Consider the following 26,939-nt stretch of genomic DNA (forward strand, 5'->3'; position numbering starts at 1 on the left):
TCTTTTGAGATGTCTCACCCTATAGGCTCCCCAAGTTCAAAGATATCAGCCAAAAAACCTGAAAGTATTCAGAATTCATGTATTTGACTGAGCATTGAGAGCTTTCAGACTATAACAGCTAGAAGTTTTGGGAAACAAAGAGCTAGGAACCTGAAGCTGCACTGACCTGATATGTTCAGGCCCAATTGGGCCTGAATTCAGAGACTCTATAAGCTAAGGAGTTTTATCTGTTTTCAAATTGTTCTTTTTCCCACTGCAGGAAATTCTAAAAAAATTTCCCAAAGTGAAATACACGTTTTTAGAAATTTAGAGTTTGCTTTGGAGTAAACACCTTGATGCTTTTAGCCAGTTCTATTTTGTGGTAATCAAAGCTAGAACTCGAGAACTGTTGCAATGACTGGCCATTTCATCAGTGGTGAATGTGCACTTACTTATCTGAAGGGAGGCAAAGATTACATGAATCAGTGCATGAGAGGTTTAGGCAGAGACCTTCTGCAATGAGACAGGAGCAGTATTTATTTTCCAGGTAAATTAGTGCTTGAAATGTAGTCTTGCAGATATAAACTGGTGAAAAAGCCGTAAATAATTTAGTCTTCTGCTTACTGATAGAACAGACAATTATTATAAGAGTTGCTTTTCAGAGTGCACTTTGAGTAGTGCAAGGCAAATGAGAGCAGTGAATCACTCCTCAGGGAACATGTCAGTGATTGTCAGTCCACTGGCAAAAAAGTTGTTTCATGCCTCTTACTGATAATATTTGACTCTTCTCTACTTCCCTCTGAGATTTCTCCAACATACTTCCAAGTTGCCTTTTACTCCCCATTAGATTCATGTCCCATTGCTAAGTCTGAATTTCAAACTTTTCTGTCATCTGCTTCTTGCCGTATAAATCAGTGAACTAAAGTGTATCTTCAATTGGGATAATAACCTATCACCAAAAGAATTAAGACAGTTTTTCAGCTACAGCTTGTTTTGTTCTTCAAAAGGCTAATTAAAAGCTGCAAAGACCCTATATTTTATTGTGCTTAATGAATAGTTGATTACATTTGGCTGTGAGAGGAAACAATAGTGAAAAATGTCCCTCCAATAATTTATTTCTGATAAAACTGTTCTACTTTTTACCTTGGGATTTGATAGTGCAGACCCAGACAGTACTTGAGTTTGTGTCAGATCATGCCTTAGAAGGCAGATTGTCATCCTAGTAACTTCTGAATTGTGCAAAATGAGGCAGTAGTCCAGGGGTAAAAACGTCAAAAGCCCTTCTGCTTTTTGGATGACCAAATTTCCAAAAATCATTAGGACCTGAAACTTCAGAGAAGGCTGGTAAAGCAAGAAAGCCAGTAAGATGCAGAGCCTCTCAGTGCAAGGCAGTTGTTTTGATGAGTACATGGGGATGCTGTTAGACAGCATGCTGAATTTCTGAGTGTGTTGCTGGTATTTCATATGCACCAGGAAGGCTTGTGCAGAGAGACTGTGCAGAATAACTACTGCACTTCAGCTTCATTCTTAATTTTCTGAGCACTGGCTTTCCCATGAGATCAACATGTTAGGCTCTTCAGTCACTTTTGAAGTAACATTTAGGTTTTTAAGGAAGAAACACCTAAATAATTTAAATATTGAATAGGCAAATGGGAATATGTTTAAAAGTACAATAATTGGTATTGGCTGACATTCCTCTTGGCAGTATGAGAAGACAAAAAACTGTACCATGTTAGGCACAAGTGGAGAAACTTGCTCTGCCAGGGACTGGAGCTTTTCATACTTGAAACTTGTTGTAAAAGAGAAAGTACATCATTATCTATGCAGGTCTTCAGGGTTCTCACTGGCACATAGGAAATAGAAGTAATTCTCCTGGTCTTTTCGGTCCAGAAAAGTAGAGGCAGCCTTCCCAAAGACAACCTAAGTCTTTCATATAATACGAAGTGGGAGTGCAGGAATGGTTACCTTTTCTGTTTGAGTGCTGAGTGGCTCTTGGAAAATGATTTCCCTTTATCATCTTGATGACTTACACTTATGATGTACCCCTCTCTTCTCCATCACGGTGATGCTAAGTCGTGAATTTTTTCAACATGGACACATTACTGCTTCAGCAAATAAGCTTCCCATGAATACCAAGTACAACTTTACCCACATGATTGAGAGAATTGAAAAAACAGTCAAGCCCCTAAACCTTAAATTATTCATGCTTGGACATTTTCCAGAACAGTAGGCTCAAACATGCATTTCTGAACTGAGGGCTAGAACCTACATTATTTAAAGCTTTTTATCACAGCATACGAAATTATTCACATTTTCTAAAGAGAGATAATAATTTTCTTCCAAAATAGGAATTGGATGGATATACTTTATACCTGTTTATCTTCTCTGTCTTGTCCCTGCTTGGATCTTAGAAGACCAGTTAATGCTACTGCTGAGTGTCTGACATTCATAAATAAATAATCATAATGTGATCACAGTGCTCAGAAATGTGGAAGTGCTGTGTTTATGTTCCTGCACACCAGGTAGAAATACTTTGGCTTGTTCCCAGACCATCGTGTTTCTGAGCATGAGCTTCTCAGACATGAGTAGGTCCTCATTCGTCTGACATTTTGAAAACAGTACGAGATCTTCTTGTACCTTCATCAAATGGTTTCTGGTCTTGCAAGTCTAATGCAGAGCCTGACAACTTAGTTAAACTGATAATAAATTAGTCCAAGGCTCTTACAGTCAGCATGCTTTAGCACTCAAGGTTAATCTAGCCATGCATCATGTCAACAGATCTTTGTCCCTCTCTCATGTTAAAATATGTAACTGGATACAACACTGTCAGGTAGATCAATACTCACCCAACGGCTGTCTTGGGCAGCCACTTTTGGCAGTGTTAAGTGCTAGGGAAATAGATAGGTGTACAGGAAGCAGAAACAGAAAGAGAAGAAGACTCATTAGAAAAATAGAGATGTTAATTAAAATAATTTTATATTGGTGCACAGTGGGAGTGATGGGAACTTAAGTTTTTTTACCGGATTTAGCTTCTTTCTGACAGTGACCTTGGGAAAACTTTTAACCATGACTTGCTATCGATAGTCATGTCATCATTTGAGGTTTTTAGAATTGATTCTTCTTCAGCAGAGAACTTGAATATGTGCTTAACAATGCACTTATGTATAACCTTGATCATTTGGATCAACTTATATGCTTAAATTTTGTGATGAATCAGATTCCTGAAAGAAAATGAGAGAGCTGTTTCTTCAATTAAGGTTCAATTACTTCTCTATTTTCTTTGTTGTTTCATTTGAGGATATTCCGAAGGAGTGTTTGAGATCACTTAAAACTATCACCGGCAAGGGTATGAGTAAAAATCAGATTTAATATTAAGAGACAGCACAACAAACTTTGTTGGCAAGACTCACTCTGCTACTTACTGGACAGTGAAGACACACCAAGGAAAAAGGGAAGACCGAAAAGCAGCAAACAAAATCCAGTCAATCGAAACAGAAATGAGCCAAAAACTATATGGGGGATGATGGTGTGTGTGACAAAAGAACAGTGAGGGCGAGGATAAAAGGAATACGGCCTAAAAGCTTGACAGCACTCAAATGTAACAGTAATTAACTTATGCCTTAAACGTAACAATTTAACAAAGGAACAACACTTAACTAACTTATAACTTAAATTATAATTTAACTGTAACAATTTAATAGAGGAATAACAACGTTTAGTCTAACTTATAACTTAAATTTAGCAAAAGAACAGTGCTTAGCAGCATTTAATTTAGCTTATGACTTTTGACTTAACCTTACTTACAGGCCTAACTTACTTAGATATCTAAGGTACTTAAACATCTAAGAGAGCAGCATTTCTCCTGCATTTGCCAAAGCAAATGCACACATTTACGCACACAGATGTAAAGAGTCAGTGTACCTGTGAAAAATTCCCCTCATAGATTGTGGATACAAAAATGCTGCTAGCAAGGATTTTCTTGCTATTTTCTAAGCCCGTGAGAGACTTTTCTCTCTCACAGAAGAGGTAGCGGAGTTCTGTAAACAATGAAATACCTGCAGCCTTGAACAGTCTTGTTTATGGTATAGTAGAAAAATATTTTGACAATGGATGTCTTAGGATTTTAGCCAATCACCCCAAGGGGTGGCTGATCCTTTGTCCAATTAGACTGTGAAGAAAAAAGTCTATAAAAGAGTTTGTAAAATAATTAAATAAATCAATCTTGCTGCACAATTCCTGCCTGCTGGATCTTCTCTCCTCCTCCCTATGGCTGCAGGACACAGTAATATACCCTAGGAAATTTTAATATAGGTAGTGAAATAGTCACTCTGGATGCTCTTACATGTCCTCAGCGGGCAAAGAGTTGAGCCTCAAGGAGTGGGTGTATCAGCCCAGGATTCATCGTTGTTTGGTGATCTTCTGAGTGCAGCAAACCTGAGAGCTCACTGGCACTGAGAGGCCTCACTCAGAGGGAGCTTGCTGGTCACAGCCCACTGTGGTCCAGGAGAGCTCAAAGGACTCATTTTGGACCTTTGGATTTGTTTATAGTTCGCAAGAGAGTGGGCTTTAGTCATATCAGTGTTTCCTCCAGGCCACAGTTTGGGTTGGCACTTTCTTTCAAAGTGTAAGAATAGGGATGTTATGCCATTCAGGGAAGAAAAACAGTTTCCAAGGCTGTTCATAAAGAAAACAGGAGCTCGTTAGACAGCAGCAGTTCCTGGGAGCAGACTATGTTTCTGATAAGCTGGGGAAGAGCTGAGCCCAGGTGCTGTTTGTCAAGGCTGAGGCCTAATGAGCATTTCTCAGAGATCGCAGTGTGCTTGGAAAAATGGGGGGGAATACACCACCACAAAGGATTTATTAAGATTAAAGACAATTTAGTGCAAACGAGGCAAAAATACAAACAGACATAAATTACAAATCTTTTGCACATAATTCACACTATGGGAATGATTTCAGAGAAGTCACTTGCTCTTACATTTGGCTTCCCATTTAATCTAGTTTCCCAATGAATTGAAGCGCAACTATATATCCACCATTTCTGATGAATCACTTGAAATATATATAACTTTGTACAAAATGGTGTGATAACCCTCTATATCAGTCATGACAATTCTGCTCTGAAACCAAATATGAGTAATTTTTGTACATTCCAGAAAAAAATTGCATTAATAAGTATATAAATAAGGGAAAATTTTAAATAGTCTTACTCTTAAATATAGAATATTCCGCAGCTCCTGTGTGGAAATATAGATTGTAACTACCCTGTAAGATAACATGGAAGGATATATCTTGTAAAGTAAGAGTAAATTTTAATTTACAGGATTTTTGCTTCTTTACATACTAGCTGTATGAAGACAGAATGATGCGCAAGAGTCCAAGTGGTTTAGTGACCTGTATTTGAGAGACATTTGAGTAAATCATTAGAAAAGACTAGCTGTAAAATTACTGTATGCTATTCCCTTTGGGAATTTTCTATTTTCTTCTACTTTTCTGTATTCAGATTAGATAAAGAACTGATTATGCAAAATGTAAGAATTAGTATATTGAAAAGACAGATATCAGTCTCTAAAAATAATTAAGCAAATTGCAGGAATGGTCCATTTCAGGTTCTTTGCAAAATAACACTGCAGATCAGTTATAAACTAACTTCCTATGTACTTCCTGTGCAGTTGTCCATGAGTAGAAGAAAACAGATATATTTGAATTATTGTAGTTGTTAGATGTTAACTGTGAAGTAACGTGTAATTATTGGTAGCTGCATTTCCCAATAAACACAGTGGTCTCTTGTTCCCATCTCCATATTTTCCGCCATATGATACAGAAGCCTATGATTCAGATCATCAGCTCTTTCCTTGTCAGTTCGCATATGCTGCCTGTGTATTGCATATCAGCCTTGTGATTCCCCATGCTGAAAAGTAGCAACAAAGTCAGAGGAAATGTATTGCGCTGGGTTTTGTCTGCTGCAACTTCCTCCATTAACCTGGTGTCCTGGAAAACAATGCACCAGCACCCAATCCTCGCCTCATCAGTGCCGATCCAGGAAATTCCCAGGTCTCTGAAGCTGTCCAAGTGTAGAACTGATAGAAAAAAGAAGAGATCATAATTGAACCTAGAAAGAGACATTAAAAATTAGTGGTGATGAGCCTGACTGTTAAATGAAGTACTGCAGTGTAAGAAAGATGCCTTACTTCAGCCACGATGTGCCAGCTGCCTGAGGTTGCCATTTTCTTGGTTCTCTTATGACATATAAAATTGCTAAACTCAAGGGGTGTCTTCAGCTACTGACACAGTCCCATTTGTCATATTTAGTATCAAATTTAATCTAGCACTAAATTCTGCTTCGTAAATGGATTTAGGACAGCTCTCCAGACTTTAGTCACATGAATGCAGATCCCAAAGCCACAGAGTTAAACCCCCGGGAACTTTGTAGATATATCTACTTCTTTTTATCACAATAATGTCAAAGCCCAAGAGCACTTTGCCATTCCCCCAAAAAATCACCACAGACGTAACACCTGCATTCTCCCTTTTTCACAGTGTTCCAAGTTTGATTCCTGGGATGCTCTTAGCATATATCTCTGCATGTCTCAGGCTCCTGATGCTCAGATCACAAACTGACCAAGTGACCATACTCTCCCCAGCCCTACCCAACCTTCTTCTTGTCAGCAACAAGCCCGTGTAAAGGACAGATAATAAGACCCTCTAGTATAATGAACTGAATGAATAATTTCCCTCTATGTGTTTTTAAATGAAGATGTGTAAACTGGAAGGTTACATGGGTAATTCAAGGCTTTTTTAACGTAAAATAATTGCATTTGATTTTGACGAATCAGTCCCTTCCCTTCTTCCTACCAATGTTATGATGAGTTAAATCCAGCTTTGCTCAAGTTACTCATCTTTCAGATGTCAAGTCAGAATTTGTCTGCTATATTGTAAAATTTGTACCTGTTGTAATTTAGCGCCAGTGTAGTTGGAACATTACATGTAAAATTACCTGAAATTATATTAAGAAAATGCTGAACTAATGAAATGTGCTCTCTAATAACAGGGAGTGATTAGGCTTTTTGGAAATAAGACACAAGAAGTGGACCTATATGGTGGCATATCAGAAAGTTTTACATTACCTTTTTATTTACAAATAAGCATAATTTCCTTATCAAAGAGGAGGAGGTGAGGGAGGATGGGGAGCAGGGCATATGGAGGCTGCAAGGCCATTTGAGTAGGCAAATGATTAGGAGATAGAAGAATGTGAGATGCAGGGAGATCCATAGAAGACTGACACAAGCATGATTGGCTATTGATATGGTTTTAGTTGTTCTTTTTATTGCCTAAGCAATAAAAAAAAAGTGCATATGGGCTGGAAAATCTCTTTGTCTCTTTGTTCTACATATAGCATGCAAAATAAAGCCTTTAGAAAACAAGTTAATTTTTATATGGAAAGCTAGTTTAATTTTCCATATGTTGATATGGAAAAGTTTGACATTTCCTGAATTAAATATGTATGGAATTAGGGTGTACTAAATAAGCCTTTTTATTGTGCCTTCCTTCTCCCTCTTCTTGAGAGATGTTTCTTGAGATGCCTTGAAAAGAACTGCCTCAGGTTGTCTGTGATTATCATTTTCAGACATCCTTTTGATAACTTTTTCTCTGAATGTGTTGGATATTTTGTATTATGGTCTCTTTCAGGCTTGTTCAGGGGCATTAAGGTGTGCTAATGTAATTTTGTAGTGCATCTGTAAATAGTGGTAAGGCTTTCAGACCAATGTATCTTACTTAAATAACAGTTCTTTCAGAGGGTTCGATTAATGAGACAACTTCTTTTGCACAAGAGGTGGAAACCTACAACCCTGCTCCTATTTCATGCTTTGCCCTGGCACAGGTCTTCATCAGTGAACAAATTCACCTCACTAAGCTGACAGAAGACTGAGCCAGAAAGCAAGAATTGAATAGATTTCCACTCTCTTTAGCTTTAGCAGCTGCCTAAGAAGTCGGACAAGCACGAGTGGTGTTATAGGAAAGCCTAGAGGAAAAATTACACTGCTCAGTTGCAAAGTGTCAGAGAACAGATGACAGGACCACCTTCTAGAGGGAAAGGTTCTTATACAGGATCTGTGATCTCATCAGAGATTTTCTTGACCTTTGCACAGACTTCCTAATACATTTTAGCACTGTTGAAAGGTCTGAGTCTTGTTTTCAGAATTCACTGAAGAATGCCTCTAATAGTTAGGTGATAGCTTTTGCTCCAATTCAATTTATAAATCACAAGAAATATACCCAAAACATAGAGTGCTGTTTGAGAGGTCAGATAGTCCATCCTCTTGTCGAAAGCAGGACCTGAACACAGGAAATGTGCTCTTCATCACATCCTCAGTCTAATACATCCATTTCCTTCTTCTTTCCCTACTTCTCTTTTTCATGTAGGCACAACTTCAGTGAGCTGATGCTTTTCCTTGAACTCTTAGTCTGCCCTTCCTTGCTCTCCAAACTTTGTCATACAGTCGTGGTACTTCACTTAAAGTGTGAACATTTCTTGAAGATCTGTTCACAACCCCTTTCTCTTCTCTTTTCTCCCATGTGCTGTTTCATATCACTGGTCCACACTCACCTTGTGGCTGAGAATGAAAGGTTTATTGTTTGCCATACCCGACATTCAGTCTGCACATCTTATTCTGCTCAGACAAATACCTGAAACCGGATTCATAATAGATTGCAGCACAAGTGCCTTTATAAAGCACATTTGATAGGTGTGAGAAGCAGGCGTTCACTCAATATAATTAATAGTGCTGGCAGCATTAAAAATGCATGCCATGAAATGCCTAAGTGCTCTGTAACATCATTTGAATCCTAAGGTGAAGAGTCAGCTGCATATGATATGGCTATTTGCTGCTAGAGGCTGTTGTTATTCTGTATTCATATTTAAGAACTGCACAGAACATGCCATTGGGTTTCTGACTTAGTCATTCCAGACTCCGAGCAAGTAAGTGAATCTTGCCTTTTCAGTCTGAAATTAGTTCTTCTTTTGGTCTAGCAATATGTAGATTTTTATATTGTGTTGTGCTTTAAAATATGAAAGAAAGCAGACCATTGTTCAAAAGCTCTGCCTTTCTAGCTTTTCTTCTTTGTTTCTTTGAAAGACTTCTCATTACATGAATTCGTTTTTAAAAATTAAGTTGCCTGACCACATGTCTCACAGCACAACAGTGTCTTCTGGACCTCCTCCTGTCCTCAAGGGAAATGGTGATTTTTTTTCCCCCAAATTTTAAGTCAAAAGGGAACTTGCTTTTTATCTGTACCCGGTCTTCTTCAAGTGCTGTAATCCAGTGTCTATCTATGCATATGGAATTTAGGAACAATAAAAAAGATGTCTGCAGGAGTGTTCTATGTATATGTGGTATTTTTACACTGGAATAATTCACATTCTTTAGGTATATAGATACGCTTTTTCTTTTATAGTTTTCCTAAAAACTGTCTAATTTAGTCTAAAATCTTTTAGAGCCAAAGACAGGAGTTTTAAGGGCATGAGTACAAAATCATAATTTGATTTAAGAACATTCATCTTGTACATTGCCAGTTTATTTACTGATCTGAGAAGATTTTTTAAATTGCAAGACACGTAGCAAATTTTTATAGGCAGCAAAGATACTACTGCAAAATGTCAGAATTTTTCCATCCTTAACCACTGCTTTTGAAAATGTCCAAGTTAAACTATTCAGCCATCTCTGAAGATCTTATTAGTAAAACTGTGTTTGTTTTGTTTGTTTCCCTTGTATTACAAGATTCTTGAAGTCATTTTACAAATCTCTGGCATCTCTAGGATATGGTGCAAGGCTCTGAACTTGAATGGAAAGTGAACTTGTTAGCAGTCATGTACTCCTTTGTTCTCCCTTGAATTTGCGCACAAGTGTCCATACTGTTATTTCAGTCTCAGCAGAGACCTGTGAGAATTAGATAACTGTGTTTTCTCAAAATTTTACCTATACGGAGCATGTGCTGTCTCCTCACAGAGTCATTCTGTACCTAGAATGCATAGTTGACATTTTCACAGAAAAAAACCCCAGTTACATCCTAGATTTACTGAGAAGAATTTTTCCAGAACATTCCCCTTTTGCTCTTAGTCTTGCTTCTTAGACCCCAAAGAGAAACCTTGTATGCTTGGAGGAGATAAAGGAGAAGGGAATGCAGCAGAGGTGGGCAGAACCTGCCACCTTTACAACAGCATCAACAAATGAAGAATAAAGATTAAAAAATAGTTTGTTGTCAAACCTGTTTTACATTTATTCACATTTAAGTGCTTGGCTTTGCAAACTGAAATGGTTTTACAATAAATAATACCTTTCTAAAATTGTATTTTGGAGTGTAGAAAGCTAATACGTACCTCAGCGTGAAAGGAAAAACAGGTGTGATCTGGAAACAATGTAATTTTCAGCTTTCATACCAAACATAAGGGGTTTTTTGTCTGATGTAGTAAAGATTCTTTCTAAATACATAAAATCATTGGAGATGATTAGGCTATAAAATCAGGAATAACTATGAGTAGTTGTTTGGGATGTGGACCTTTTTGATTAGAATTTGTTGTTCTCTGTGAAGTAAGTTGGTCTCACGGTATTTCTAAGGGGCATATCTTTAGTTCCTAATGGTCTAAACAGTGGCAAATAATTAATTTCATCAGAGAAGGCACACACAGTAGTATTAGAAGAACAAAGTTTGAGTTAATTTGGTTCTTAGAAGGCAGGAGTCAGTGAAGGACAGACAGCACTTTTGTTACCTGTAATGCTCCAGTTTTGCTGAAGCGCATAGAATTAACTTTGAGTGACTCACTATCTGGCCTTCACATTTTGATTCTGGAATGTGTGATGAAAATTCATCTTCAGTTTGACTGCTAATTAAAAAATGATTAATTTGAAACTCCGTTCTGTTTTCAGAAGAAGGAAACAAAGATTATGGACCTGTTTTTGAGGAGCAGCCTATCGATACCATCTATCCAGAAGAATCTTCAGATGGACAAGTTTCAATGAATTGCAGAGCTCGCGCAATTCCTCCTCCTACTTACAGGTTATATCTCGTGGTTTGATTCTCAGATCTTGCATATTTTATTCAGCAGCTATATCAGATTGTGTTATTAAATGCTCGACTTCTTAAAAGGTTGGAGCAAAGTCTTCGAGGCAGGAAAAAATGGGGAGATATGCAATTTTTGAGTAAGACTCAACCTTGATTTGCCAAAATGTCTAATCAGTGTTGAAGACAGTATATGGTATTAAATGTTTTCAGTTTTTGAAAGAAATACTGATCCAGATGTAAATTAAAAAAAAAAAAAAGTGACCTTTAAAAATATTTAAGAGGCTATCTTTCCACCTTAGGCTGAGATTGACTGAGATTTGAGTCTTTGTTCTTGATTCAGAACATCTTTTTTTATTCTATTTCACTTTGAAAGGAGAATTATTGATTGTTGAACATCCCATGTTGCTTTTGCATCCACTGTGTTGGAGAGCAGTGATCAAGAATGTGTCAGCTATGCTACTGAAGACATGAAAAACTTTATTCTGAAAAAGCATTTCAACTAGTTTTAATACAAATTCCCACATGACGTCTTTCACAATAATTATATTATTGTAGAAAGCAATTCTTCTTTGTTGTTCATTCATATAAGTTTGTCAGCCACTATCTGCTCACTGTATAAAGAGAAATGTATTTAAGATTGTCAGTATTAAGACTGTGACTAAATTACAGCCTGATCATAGGCAGAAAACTGCTGTCATTGTACTAAGGACAGACACAATTTCTTGCCAGCAAAAAAAGATCAGATCCATGTCAGTAAATTACGCTATGACCTGCCACCAGTACTCACTTACGTGTGTTCCCAGACTGCTTCCTAGAACAGAAAAAGCAATCAAGTCTGCTGGCTGTTCTTTTAAATCTGTTACAGTATTGTGACCAGCTATGGTATTCTTCCATCAAAACAGCTTAGTTAGTCTTCATTGCCACTTCTAAAAATAGGCTAGCAGGTTGTCTACCTGTACAGAATCACCATTTGAATATGATCCTGGTACATGACATTTTTTTGGCACGTACTTCCTCTTGCCGTGCTTGGAAAGTGTGGAGAGATTACATGTGCTAAGATTTTATACTCTTTGATGTACTTCCCCATCCCTTCCAGTTGGTCCAGAGACTTCCCCCACCCTGTCTGCAAGACTGTAAACACACTGTCTATAGGTGATTACAGGCTCTAAATAAATTTTGACATTCTTCTTTATCTGTTGTGCGCTCAGCAAAATCTGAGCTAGCAAAATCATTCTCAAAGAATTGCATTGCATCTCCAGACCTGTCTAGGAACAGACCTGACAATTAGCACTGATAGCTGATGTGATGATAATTGCAGTACAGAATAAGGCCACTTTTCTTATTTTCTGGCATCATTATTTTTAGTATACCTCAATATGTTATTTTCAGCTCAGCCTTCTAACAGTTACTGAGCAAAAATCCTTCTATCTCAGAGGTAAATAACTTCTTCTTGCCATTTTCATTGCAGGATAAGCAGTCCTCAGGACATTTATAGTTAGATATTTCTGAACAGAGGATATAATTATTTTTTCTAACAGAGACATATAGTATGTCTCACAGGACTGAAGTGATACCTCTAGAATTCCATATGATCAAAATGCCATTTTCTTTATCTTTAAAATTATGCCATTTCATTAGATTTTTTTCTTGATTTATTCTTTTGTTCGTGCCATTCTTAGTATTGTTTCTTTCTATGACAATTGCAAGTTCCACTTCCAGATGAGAATTCTGCTTATTTTGATACATCTTCAACAGTGAATGAACAGGTAGTATGTGTTCTCATTGTCAGTTACTAATGCCTAACATTACCTTATGAAAAAATAAAATATTTATGCTGAAATAATTTTATGATCTTTAAATGTATTAAAGTTGCATCCTTGCTATTTGTCCATAGAAACCAGGCAGTTCCTTTCTAAGGTTATGGGCTCCCTCTTGTGGACACAGTAATAGACACAAATATAAATCATGCGTTCTGGTTCCCACTCCGTGTTTTTTAGCATTTTTCAAAATAAGTAGAAATCGGTGAGGGTCAGAACTGGGCCACCAGTTTCTGTCTTAATCCCTGAAGTGCAAGTTGCAGTAATTCAGTGAATTGGCTGTGGGGTTTTACCATAACTAAGGGGACAGTGTCCAGCAATTTTCTGAATGTAGTAAGTAGGTCATTTATGAAGCATGCCACAGTTTTTGCACTGACTTTACTAGCACATTATGTTTTATAAAAAATTTTCATTTTCTGCAGCAGGTTTGCAAAAATCTCTTATTACCCCATACTTTAAAGGTGCAGAGGGAGTATATTTGTATCCAGTCTGTCCTTAGATAATTATTCGAGATATGTTTAAATTCCCTGTGTTTGATGACTGGTTAGTTTATTCACAGCCAGCTGAAGCATCTCTTACTGCTTGGCCAGCAATTATGTTTTAACAAACTATGTCACATCTCCAAGAAGGCAGAACTGACACTGTTATGTTTAAAAGACCTCTGGAGTTCAAATCTGTGCCTCTTGCTGAAGGAAAACTTAAAACTTGTATAGAAGTTAATAACTTCCTGTATCGTTTATCAGAATTTATGAGTTATTTTTCACATCATATTTCTTATCGGGTTTACTTTTTGGGGCCAAATCTTACATCTGGCTTTTGTTTTTTGATAGGTGGAAACTCAACAACTGGGATATTGATTTAACAAAGGAGCGCTACAGTATGGTTGGAGGCACACTTGTTATCAGTAATCCAGAGAAATCAAGGGATGCTGGAAAATATGTCTGTGTAGTGTCAAATAGCTTTGGAACTGTCAGAAGCCGTGAAGCCACTCTGAGTTTTGGATGTAAGCCGTTGTTTATGTCAAAATACAGAAAAATTATGGTTAGCTAGGAATGCCCAATGTTTTACGCTGTGGTGTCTTCTGCTAACATGTGCTGTGTCTGTATTACTCTAAAAACAGTATCTTAAATGCCTTAGTCTGCAGGGATCGACACAAAATAAATTTGTAAGCATTTTATATGCTTTAGCATTCCGCTGACATAACATGACAGCCTTCCCAGTGAGTTATTGTTAAATTATTAATTGAAGAGACTCATGGAGCCAGATCTGGTGATGATAATGTCCAGACTCTTTTTAAATCATGGTAGGACCTGAGGGGAAATAGTCACAGAAGAAAGACAAGAGTGAGGGGCGTATGGTGATGAGGTGCTGCCACAGTGCAAACGCAGCTGCAGGAGGAAGGCACGGCACTTGCCAGTAAAGTGTGCCCCAACTTCTAGGCTACAATGGAGATCCTGCTGGGGGAAATTTCTGTCAACTTCTGACAGCTATGAGCTGGTCTTGTGTGTACATGTACGTGTACAGACCTGCACATCACCAAATACATGCATTGTAAAAAACTGATGTACTACATGAAGACTAATGCGAAATTTTGCACACTGAAGACAGTGTTTGGGATTTTTGTTTTATTTTGCCTTAAGTTGCCTTTTTCCCTGGATATATTTTTTCATCAGAGGGCAAAAAAAGGAATTGCAAAAAAAGGAATCCACTTTAACTGGGGTGCATTCACAAAGCCTTGGGTGCCCTGACACTAAGGGTTTAGTGCCCCTCTTGTCTTTAATCAGCCTCCATAAGCAGAATTCACTCCTTGCTGTAGAAGATTAGACATGTAGTGAAAAGTTCAGCTTTCGGATTGTACTTATAAGACTGTGGGACCACAAATATTCAGGAAAGTCAGCTATAATGAGCTGATGGATCATATGATAGTTGATATAGTCTTAGTCTGTATTTATCCACTATATTTTCGAGAAAAACATTGAAGACCAGGTGGTTACTTCCTTTTAAGGGAGAAAACATCAACATTCAATTTATGGGATATTTATTTATACTGAAAGCAGGCTTCAGTGGTGTGAGTCCTGAATAATCAATAGGATAAAAAAATTAAACGAATAAACATAATAGATAAGAAAAATAGAATCAGAACAGTTTGAGGCATGTTTTCTGCCTACCAGCTCACTGGCTGCATGAGATGAATGTTGATGGAGTACTGAAAAATTGTGCTAAACAGAACCCTAATATACAATGTTTCAATATATAAACTATAATAGTGTAAAGAGGTAAGGAATAGAAGTGAAAAGATAGCTGGAAACTGATAAATGTCTGTTAAAAAAAAAGGCTACTTTAATTCCTCTTTATACTGTTGTATTTCTTCCTTCCTCCTTTTTAATGATCTCCTATAAAAACCATTTCTTTATACAATCACTGTTACTAAAGAGCTGAATAGAGTTGCTAAAATTTATATAGAAAATGTCTGTTCTTTATGTTCTTTTGCTTATGCATAAACTGATTGAAAAATATGAACAACCATTTGGAAGAGTTCAAAAAAGTCTTGACCAGCTTTAATTTTGTTTTGCTGTCAAATTTACTGAAACTATGGAACAAAACCCACATTATCTCACATACTTCATGAATTAATCCATCTGAGAATACTGTACATACTTTTTAGACCTAGTGCCTTAAAACTCATTAGAATATTTTAAACCTAAATACTCTTAGGGATACAGTCTGCATCACGTTTTTTTCCCCCTGGAATTTACAATTATGATGACAAAAATAATGTAAAAAAAAATTCATTTGATAATGACAAGCAAAACTGGCATTAGGGGTCAACAGGTTTCTGTCTGCCATGTATTGTATTTCTATACTAATCTCTGCAGGACTGAAAATAATTATAATAATAAAAAGTTACTGTAGTTAAAATCCCTATTCTCCTCCTCTTGCTTTTTTTAAAACTAGATCTGGATCCCTTTCCACCTGAGGAACGTTATGAGGTGAAAGTGCGAGAAGGTGTTGGAGCAGTGCTTCTTTGTGAGCCCCCTTACCACTACCCAGGTAATTCAGCTAAAAGTGCTTCATTTTCAATGTATTAAGAGTAAAAGGCAAGTTAATATTTATTGTTGCAAGTTTTTTTTATATTTACTGAAACAATAACTTTTATGCAGCTTGAGAATCACCATTTAGGTTAGGTTTCTGTTTTGAATATGTTTGTTGTTGGTCATATGTAAGGAATACTGTTGAATTTTCAAGTAGGTTTTGATACTACAAATAGAATTACTCAGGCTAACCTGCATAACAGAGAGGAGACTTGGTTTACCAATCAAAAGACCTGAGTACATGTCACTCTGTCACTGTGTCATCCCAGACTTTCTGCTGGTCTTGGACAGGGCCCAGATTTATTTATCACCTGGTAAAGTCGCCTCAACTGCTATGATCATGGGCTTCTGTTAAAATCATGGAACAGCAGAAGCATCCCCAGAGGGTCAGGGATGAGGTTATTTATTTTCTGTAAGTGACTTTTTCTCATCATTAGCTACTGAAGAGCTCTGCAGGGATTATACCCATAATCTCAATCATCTGGAGTTCCATCATGAGGGATGAAATTGGCTGTTAGCATCTCTTCTACCTTGGAAAATGGAGTAATGACTTAGTTTTCATGCTCAGTTTAAGCATTGCAAGGAACTGTAGAGCAGAGACATATTACTAGTTAAAATATTCTAAGGTTTTGTCTAAATCACAAGACTGGTGAGGACTTCCCAGCTTCTCGATTGCATAAGGTCAAGACCCAGCTGCCTCTCTGATCCCATCCCACTGCAGTTCCTGTGGGATGGTTGTGCCCAGGGCAAGGTGTGTGCACTGTAGCCAGGTCCCCAGTAACCTGCACTCACGGCAGTAGTGCCCCAATGTTCAGTGTAGACAGGAATGAGCTGGCTGCTGAGATGTATAAATCTCTCTCACATAGCTGCCTCTCTGAAAAAAAGATCTATAACCTAGAAATCAGAGTCAAGTGATTTATATGCAGACAATATTCTGTGGTTTAAATAGCTGATAGTGTTGGGTTTTAATATTGACTACAATATTTTCCTGTAGATGACCTCAGTTATCGCTGGCTTCTAAATGAGTTCCCAGTGTTCATTGCTTTGGACAAACGACGGTTTGTGTCCCAGACGAATGGCAATCTCTACATAGCAAATGTGGAAGCATCAGATAAGGGCAATTACTCGTGTTTTGTGTCCAGCCCTTCAATAACGAAGAGTGTATTCAGTAAATTTATTCCACTTATTCCGCAATCTGATCGTAAGTATTTATTGGCAATACTATGCACATGCAGTATTTTAACTGTTTGTATTATAATTTTGTGCTAATTCATAACTACTTTCATTTCTGTAAGGAGAATTATATGGCAAGTTATAATGGCTACTGCACAATGTTACTTGGTGTTCCAGAGGTCCAAATCATTTTGATCCACATTGAAAACTTCATGAAGGAAATCTCCATAGATTCATTCACAAATTTCCTTTCAAATCATTGAGAACAGAGTTCTTATCCCCAGAATCCCCATCTCTTTTATATGATAAGCCCCTGATCTCATTCCAAAATTTTCAATAACTTTTTTAGTCTTGGCACTGGTTCAAAGGAGTATGACTGTAAAGCAGAAACTTCATGTAAATGTTGATGAACAGCTTCAGGATTTACTTTTTTTCCCCCAGAAAATCCCCCATGAAAGAGGAAAATCCTTTTCCCCTTATGAAACTTCCTATCCAACAGTGGCCTAAAAGCTTTGTGTCTCATGGTCAATCTCCTAAAACACCTTTGTAGCTTTGTGTTACTGGATTATTTGTCACTGTTTCTTCAGGAGAACTGCATGTTTTCCAAATAGGAACCAAGTTCCCTTTTGCCACTTCAGACTGTCAGTCACTAGGTTCTCATAAACTGATGATGAATTTTTTAGTGACCCTTTTATCTGTAAAATTTTCCATATTACTGATTGAATTTGAATAATTCCAAATTACTGATCTTTGACCAAATATTCCATAGCCAGTATTCACACTGCCATCTTCATCTAGAATTGCAAGAGGATTCCTACAGGGATTGCTAGTAAGGAGATTTGATTACTTTTACATCCCTGTGCTCTCATTAAACTGTAGATGTGCTTGCTCTAGCTCCTTCATACCCTTACTGAGATAAAATTGAGCTTAAATTCAAAATAATTCAAAATATTCTATCCAGTAAAAAAATTGTGGAAAATAGAGACTCAGGTTTTTGCCTACCCACACACATCATGCTTCAAAAGCAATTAGAAATTCTGAAAAAAAGTTAGGATTTGTCATCCAGAGAAAGATAACTAGTTTCTGAGTAAAAAGATGGTGCCTTCTAGTAAAAGTTCAGTGCTTAGTCAGATCTTACGAATTGACAGGCTATTTATACAGTGTAAAGAAAAATTTTGTCTGGAATTTTAAGAAAAGTTTTATCGAACTGTGGAAATTTTAATAGCTGTATAACTTTCTCATATGCCTTTTCTTAGAATCTTTTTTTTCATATTAGGAGCAAAAGTATATCCTGCTGATATCAAGGTGAAGTTCAAGGACACATACGCTCTCCTGGGGCAAAACGTGACACTGGAGTGTTTCGCTCTTGGAAAGTAAGTGTGTTTTAAAGTTATTGTACAGCACGGTTTGCTTTCATTTTCCAGGGAATGAAAATACATGTTTCATTTTCAAATGCTCTTTTTGTAGTATGCAATTTAACAGCCAGTTCTTGAACACACTGATTTGTACTTTACTGTACCTTTTCAAGTCCGGTTCCTGAACTCAGATGGAGTAAATACCTTGAACCCTTGCCAGCCTCTGCTGAGATAAGCATGTCTGGTGCAGTTCTTAAGATCTTCAATATTCAGTATGAAGATGAAGGACTTTATGAGTGTGAAGCTGAAAACTATAAAGGAAAGGATAAACATCAAGCAAGAGTTTATGTACAAGGTAGGAAGAACAATTTTATTGCTGATGATCTGTGTTGCTTTTACTTATGTTGGAAATGTCTGTGTTTTCACACTTGATATCAGTGGTGATTCGTATTATCATCCTCACACACTGCTGTTCAAGTTAATAGAGCAGAATCAAAATTCTTGCATTAAATGCCAGGCATGATATTTATGTATTAATTGAATGACTACTCAATTTGTCTGGTTATGATAGCTGGTATATACACCTTGACAGTTATGTGTTAATATACTTGAGCATAGTGTAAATTAAATCAATTTATAGTGCTTGAAGTAAAAGAACTTCTGGGAGGAAAAAGATACCATTAGGTTTGTTATGATTTCTTGTTCTCTCATTTTGTTTGTGTGTTCTGTCATAGCTCTCTCTCTTATTAACTATGAACAGTTCTTTATTCCTCTGCCCTCTGTCACTTCCCTTTATGCATTTGGTTAAATTAGGTAACCAAAAATTGTATCTTACTGCTCGTACTGAAATCTTCCCAAGTAAGTTGACTTCTTGTCTGAGGCTTATGCCACAAAACTATGCCATGAAAAGGTCACACATAAGATCTTCAGTTAAGTGCTAGAACTTCAGTACATCAAACTCAGAATTAGTGTGGGAAGGTTATTACTGCTCGTAATAAGTAAATTGGTTTGTTTGTTTAGCAAAAGCAAAAATGCTGGACCGTTTTCAATATTAATTTCTTACATATCCTGTCTGGACCAAGAGAATAATTTCTTGGAGATCCTTTCAGTACATACACAGTTTTGCACAATTTCATGTCATTTAGCTATCATTTTTATGGTCCTACTGAGTAATTTCCACACTGAATAATCTACAGATCAGATCAATATAGGTGGTAATATCTTATGTCTTTGGTCATTCAGGAGCCATTATTTCAATTCCAAATTTTCTTCTCATAAAAAATAGTTTGAAGCTATTTTGAATCTATCTTGTAAGACAAAAACTTTCTTTTTTGTGCTGGCACATTGCTGAGTTATCACCATTACTTTGTGTTGCCTGTTTTAAGTATCATGGGGAAAGCAGTGAAATTAATACAACATAATTCCAATTAAATATGTATGTGCTATATTTACAATGCATCATGTATTTTATTCTGCAGCTGCTCCTGAGTGGGTTGAACATATCAATGACACAGAAAGGGATATAGGCAGTGACCTGTACTGGCCTTGTGTAGCTACGGGCAAGCCTATTCCAACAATTAGGTGGCTGAAGAATGGTGCCTCGGTGAGTGTACTGCTGTAGGTAACACAGGCTTGATTGGTTAGCTCGTGGAAACAATTTTTTGAAGCATGCATTATTAAAGGTTAAAGGAAAATTAATTATAATGATCCAAATATTTGCTGATTCCACTTGTATGAGGCATTAAAATCTACTTTTAAAAGTTTCATCTCAATCTTCTCTTATTTCTTCAGGCTATTTAGTATTCAGCTTTGAATTATAAACTTAACTTTTGACCATGTTTAGGAGATGGATATCCCTTTTTCTCCAGGCCTGTTAATGCTTTTCACTCTGGATAAAAAAAAAGTCTATCAGCTTCTCTTTAAAATTAATCCTTTTACCACATTAAACATGAATGTGTCATTAAAAATATAAGACAAAATAGAGTCAGTGGAGATATGACAAGAAAAAGTATTTTTAAAATTATCAGTAGTGTTTCTGTATCCTGTATTTTTTTCACATTTTTTCTAGACACGGAGTGTTGCAAATGTTTGGGTGATGCTTAAAAGAAGTTTAAAGAAGTAATGTTTGATAATTTAATTCTGTTACACTGCATATTTGGTTTAAACGAAGTAGATTTTGTGTCCTAGAATCATGGAGACACAGAATGGTTTGTGTTGGAAGGTGCTTTAAAGATCATTTAGTTCCAAGCCCCTAGCCATGGGCAGGGGCACATTTCACTAGGCCAGGTTGCTCAGAACTCCATCCAGCCTGCCCTTGAACAATTACAGGGATGAGACGTCCACAGCTGCTCAGGGAAAAATCTGTTCAGGCATTTCAAAAGTGTATTCAAAGTCCGTTGCTTATACTATATGAAAAGCCATTAAAAAAACAAGAGAATATGAGGGCACAATGCAGGTCTGCATCTGTTGAGCTCTGATGACTCTGATCTTGGCAAGCAAATAAAAAAAGACAATGAGGCAGCTTGTTTTTTGACTGTATATCTTAAAAAAAATGTGTGATGTTGGAGGGAGAACAGGGATGTCACTATCTGCTATTTGGAGGTGGCTTAAACCAGGAAAAGCAATGTTTTTGTCTAGATTTGGCGGTTATTGCAAACAAATAATTTAACAAGTGAGTTGCTTGCTGGTCCCCACTGAACTTGGCTTTCACTGAAAAAATCGGCACACTGGGATGCAGAACGCCGTGTTTAAGCCTCCAGTAGTACACCAGAAGATTTTACGGTGTGTTACTGTGATATAGAATGATTTCCAAATGGAAGATAGCAAAAATATGTTAATTGCCTTGAAAATATAATTTGTTTTTAAAACAGATAACTTGCAATTAGGCATTTCATTTAGCACACAACAAAGATGCCTTTTAGAAAACCTGATTAAAACATTTTCACATAAATCAGAAAATACGTTTCCTTTAATCTGTTCTCTTTTCAGCTAAGTAGTATTGTCTTAATCTTCTACTGCTCCATGCACTCCAATGTACTTAGATACAAGGGTTAAAGATTTCAGCTTGATTTTCACAAGAAAACAGAATATATTAACATGATCTTTCAAAAACTGATTGACATCTATTTGTAATTTACCAAATACCCCACCTTAAGTACCTTATTTTGATTGACTGCTTTTTCTTTTTTACATTAAAACAAAGTGTTAGAAAATAGTTTCTACCATCTCCCAGAGGACTCTTCTGAAAAACTCCTACCTCACTGGGACTTGCTTTGACTTTTTTCTATTGTAAAATGATGTAACAACAGAAAGTACTGACCAGTGAGCATGGCATAACAAAGGTTATGTGCATAAAATTAATTTAATTCCTTGTTTCTTATTTCTGATTCAGTAGTGTTTGCATTGATATGATAACGCCGGACTGGAGAGTAAATTTGTCTACTGACACTCAGCTAGGACTTTTCCAGAAACTTAAGTACTGAATGACACTGAATCTTTCTTTAAAAAAAGATGAACCCAATGTCACCAAAAAAGGAAAAGAAAAAAAAGAAAAAAAAATAATGTGGATGTGTGTGAATTCTTCAACTTACGTAGTTTATATTAATATCTTGTTGTTTTATTGATTCTGTGTTTTAGTTCCGGAAGGGTGAACTAAGAATGCAAAGTCTGACCTTTGACGATGCCGGCATGTACCAGTGTATAGCAGAAAACATGCATGGAATTATTTATGCAAATGCTGAACTGAAGATTGTGGGTCAGTGGGATTACTTCTCTATTTACTGTCTCAGGGTTGAATAAGATAGCAGTTACATTTGCAAATACTGTTTGGTAACACATTCCTGTGAGGATGAAGCTAAGAACTCTCACTCAATCTAGGTGAGATGGGGTTTATTTGAGTTCTCTAGCTGGTTTTTGACAACAACTTGAGGAATAAAGTTACCAACTTGTGGGGCATTTTTTCCATTCTTATTTATGATGTTTGTTTCCTGCTGTTCCCTCTCAGAGGAACTGATAGTGCAGAAGTTATATGAAGCACATGGAGTTGCAGCCTATACTTTCAAGCTTGCAAAACTGGTTAAGAAGCATTTTCATTTTTGCTCACCTATGATCACTCCTCTGTGAGGAAAAATTTGCTTTTTAAGAAACCATGTTGTCACTTACTTGGCCTTTGAAGCTCTTCATCTTTGCTGTCCCCTTTGCTTTTGTTTTCTACAACCCATTACACCCAAGTCACCATGTTTGTATGCAACGTAGCTGTGCCATTTGATGGCTGGATGTAGTAATGAATCCATTGTGTTTTCCTAGGAAGCATCCTGTTGAAAGTTTGACTCTCGGATCTAGAGTTCCCAGCCTTAAAACAATTTCTGATGTTTTTACTGATTTCATTAGAGCAGACACGCTGGCTGTATGACATATTTTCCTAGATTTCCCTGCAGTAGTTACTATTCTTTCCATCTCACATTTGCCTTCAGACTTTCCCAAGAACTAAACTATTCTTGTTTTTCCCAACCCATTGCACAACAATGCTTCATTCTACACTGTTCTTCCATTACTATATACTCCCTACCAGCTTGGTTTAAACAAAATGAGCACTTTCTCTGTGTGCATTTTCAAAGTTCAGGGTTGGTAAGATGTGGATATTGGTCAGAGTTTTGCTCTGTACTTCTGTAATTAAATAATAGCCTTATTTCCTCAGGCTGTGCACACGCTGGCATGATTAACGGTGGTATGCCAAGATGCAAAATAATTAAAAGCTTTTTTTCTTTTATTTGGTTTAAAATGAAGAGAAAATTAGTAAGCAAAGATCTGACCTCAGAGACCTAAGTGTGGTGCTTACGACAGTCATGTCTTAGTACTCTTGTACATCTGAGAGTGCACCTAAAGCCAGGTGGCCAAACAGAAAATCACAAAGAATAAGAAGGGCACAATTTTAGTTTCTAGAGAGGGTTAAAACCACTGAAAAGTAAACCCAACTATTCTTTGGAAGTATGATTGAGTGAGCAACTTGTGAAAGAAATTTACCTCCAGGAATCTGAATTTTATTAGGACTGATCAAAAGGCCTTTTGAAAGGGAGGAACTTTCAGTGGACTTTGATCTTGTTAGATTAAACTCAGATGAAAGTTCAGAAATCAATAGAAAGAAACCTCTGGTGTAACACAGCACAGAACTATGTAATGATTTTTCCTGGTTTTTTAGATTACCATGTGCTTCCCAGTACATCATCTGTATTGTTAATATTTTTCTTACTGGCCTGAAAATGAACATTTGTAAACAATTCAAGAGTTCTGTTCTTGTTGTTGCAAACAAGTTCTATTTTGCAGTAAAATCACTAACAGCAGTTTTTATGTTAATTTTTGCTTTCAGCTTCACCTCCTACTTTTGAACTGAACCCTATGAAGAAGAAAATCCTAGCTGCTAAAGGGGGGCGTGTAATCATAGAATGCAAGCCTAAAGCTGCTCCTAAGCCAAAATTCTCCTGGAGCAAAGGAACAGAATTACTTGTAAATGGGAGCCGGTTAGTACTGTTAGTGAACACTTTGAGCCTTAGAAATGTAGCCTTATGTATCTGTCTATCCCATAGGATAGTTCTCCATTTTGTAGACCTCAGGGACAGGAAAATGTGTAACTTCAGGAAAATAATATGCCAAAATGTTGCTGGCAGTACAGATTCAAAGAGTTAGCAGGGTATCCAGCTTTACCTAGTCTGGTTTAAAAATTGAATTGTACTATTAAAAGACTAAGAAAATCACTTGAATGAGTACAAGTGAATAGAAGTACATTCTCTTGCTCTAGCAACCTGAGGCATCTGATCATGCCACAGTCTCTTTAAATATTTTTTACTGAAGGAGTGTTTATAAATCCAGTAGTTAGATATGAGCTTTGAAATGATGTTTGTGGTTTGTTCTTTCACTTACTACAGTTCTACAGGAAGCATTGCTTTCTAATGTAAAATCTCATTTCTCTTGATGTATTTTTTGCACTTTCCATAGCATACGTATCTGGGATGATGGGAGCCTGGAAATTATCAATGTCACAAAGCTGGATGAAGGTCGCTACACATGTTTTGCAGAAAATAACCGAGGAAAAGCCAATAGCACTGGTGTTCTAGAAATGACAGGTAAGCGTCAGAATTGCATTCATTTGTTTTGGGTAGAATCCCTTAATTCAAAAACACTAATTTTGTTCCAGCATTGCAGTGCTTTTTCAAGCTGTTCTACATCTTTCTAATTTAATTGCTCATTATAAATGAATTGATGCTTTTAAAGCATATTGCTCAGCTGAAACTGGGTATGTTTGCACCAGTTCTAACACTGTATCTCAATTTTCAGGGTTGATTTTTCCATAAGAGATTATTAAATAAAATACATTAAACTGACATACTTCAATGCATTGGCTCTATTTGATAGCTCAGCACTCATGCTAAGGTGTGATTCTGGGGCCATGACTCAGAGAAATGGGACTCCTGCTGACCTTCCTTAGTGTTGTGGTGTTTTGCTTTGTATGGGCTTTGGTTTGGTTTGGTTTGGTTTGGTTTTGTCATTTTATTTTGGGGGGTTTTGGTGTGGTGGTGTTGTGGTGGTGATGCTGGTGGTATAAACATGTTTAAGAGAGAATTGCTGTTAAAGAAATATGCATTAAATTTGTGGGATAAGGGTGTATATCCATATGATTGCATTTCTAAATTATTTTCCTTTATCAGTATTTGTATTTACTGCTTGAGTACTGATACCCTTAGTTGTGTATTTTAAATCTGATTTCAAATAATTAAATAACTGTAGACTACAGACAGGTAGGATAGCATTCTGTAAGAGCTATGTCTTATCAAGTACCAGTGATAGTAGAAGAGTCATTTGTCAAATACGTGTTTAATCTCTGTTCCAGAAATCATGCTGGATGTGACAGCTCAATGCCACAATATTGTTGTGCTAATGGAAGAGTTAGTCTGTAGCATCATATGAGAGCAATTTTCTGGCTGATACATTCCAAATTTATTGTACCAAATGAAATGTAAAACTGTATTTTGATCCTTGCAGTTACTTTTTATTATCTTCTGCTGTTTCATATATCTTAATATTACCCTCAGGCATTTAATTTTGAAAGTTTATGTAAATAAATATATCCAGCCCCTTAATTGTTCTAGCATTCTTCTAAAATCAGGAAGAATATTTGCATACCAAATTCGCACAGTGAAACAAAAACCAATATGTTTGTAAACCTTATAAACTAGTATAAAGAAATTTTAAATTTTGTAAAATTCTGCTCTGATCCATCTAAAAATGAACACCAAGAGTATAAGACATCACAGCAGAAACAGAAAGGTCAGTTGACTTATTTCAAAATCATTTTCACGTTGTGGGCAATGCTGAAGGTTGATGAAGAATGCATTGAAAGTGGCACTCCCAAGCACATTGTGTGGCCCATAAAACGTCTCAGACATTGCACATGACTATAGGAAATTAAAAAGTTAAATCTGAAGCTGACAGACGCTGCAAACTCTGATGGTTTTTCCCAACTGCTGTTCGTTCCCTGCCACTGGTCCACTCTTTCAGCAACTTTTTAGACAGGTATTGGTACTGAGCATACCAGCACCACCACACTGGAATGGAGCAAGTATCCTATGCATGAGTCCATATGTAAGGCCCTGGAGACCAGATGTTAACAGGCTGCTCCAATACACTGTGAGATGCTCCATATTGCAAAAGGCAGTAGTTGTGCCATCCTTGTAGTCTCAGTATTAAGCAGGTTTTAGATTACTAAAGTAGGATCTGGGAAAAGGTTTCTTTCTGAGGCAGATTGACAAAATACTGGGCTTACTGAGGTTATTTTCTTTTTCTGTGTGTGATGGAATGGAGTGTGCTCCTTGGAGCAAGCTCAAGCCTAGGTTTTAACTAGTGGCAATAACTTTTCTTATGGCTATTGTCTTCCCACTTTTGATACCCTACTACCACTCTCATATTGGTGGGACAGATATTACATCATGGCATAAGGAAGATATTCTGTTACTTTTTGTTTTATGATAATAATTGTAAGAAAAGGAACAAGTCTCACCGATCCAGTGAGTCCCTTCCAGAACAGTTGCTAATTTGCCATATGAGTTTGATGTATGTGTCAAGAGCTCAAGCAAGTGTCATGAGATGTCTGCTTTCTTTTTTGTTCCTGTAATAATAAGAGACATTGCTGGGGTATGTACAGCTTTCTTCCTTTCCTTGTATTGTTTTCTCTTCTTTTTCACATGTAGCTATTTGCACAATTTGTTATGCATCTATTATATCAGTAGATAAATTAAGATCTCAATCCCTACAATGCTGTAATGGAAATCGGACTCAGCCTAACCAAGTAGAACTTTTCATTCATTAAAGAGACAAGTTTTGAAACATAGGAAATATTGTAATTGAAACAAGAAACGCAGCACAAGTCATGTAAGATTCATCATGTGTCTTCTTTCTACTTGAGATACAGT

The 26,939-nt window shown here is 36.8% G+C and overlaps 1 protein-coding gene across 1 annotated transcript in view; it reads left to right on the plus strand.

Annotated features, from left to right (window-relative positions):
* CNTN1 (contactin 1) overlaps positions 1 to 26,939 on the plus strand; it is a 229,420-nt gene that overhangs the window by 152,331 nt on the left and 50,150 nt on the right. Inside the window, exons 4-13 of the mRNA XM_039570741.1 lie at positions 10,905 to 11,034; positions 13,688 to 13,860; positions 15,813 to 15,908; positions 16,944 to 17,150; positions 18,399 to 18,495; positions 18,651 to 18,832; positions 19,956 to 20,080; positions 22,114 to 22,231; positions 23,843 to 23,993; positions 24,469 to 24,596. Of these exons, the coding sequence (XP_039426675.1) occupies positions 10,905 to 11,034; positions 13,688 to 13,860; positions 15,813 to 15,908; positions 16,944 to 17,150; positions 18,399 to 18,495; positions 18,651 to 18,832; positions 19,956 to 20,080; positions 22,114 to 22,231; positions 23,843 to 23,993; positions 24,469 to 24,596 (1,407 nt within the window). The remainder of the gene's footprint in view (positions 1 to 10,904; positions 11,035 to 13,687; positions 13,861 to 15,812; positions 15,909 to 16,943; positions 17,151 to 18,398; positions 18,496 to 18,650; positions 18,833 to 19,955; positions 20,081 to 22,113; positions 22,232 to 23,842; positions 23,994 to 24,468; positions 24,597 to 26,939) is intronic.

This window comes from Corvus cornix, chromosome 1A (assembly GCF_000738735.6).
Source record: "Corvus cornix cornix isolate S_Up_H32 chromosome 1A, ASM73873v5, whole genome shotgun sequence".
Taxonomy (NCBI): Eukaryota; Metazoa; Chordata; class Aves; order Passeriformes; family Corvidae; genus Corvus; species Corvus cornix.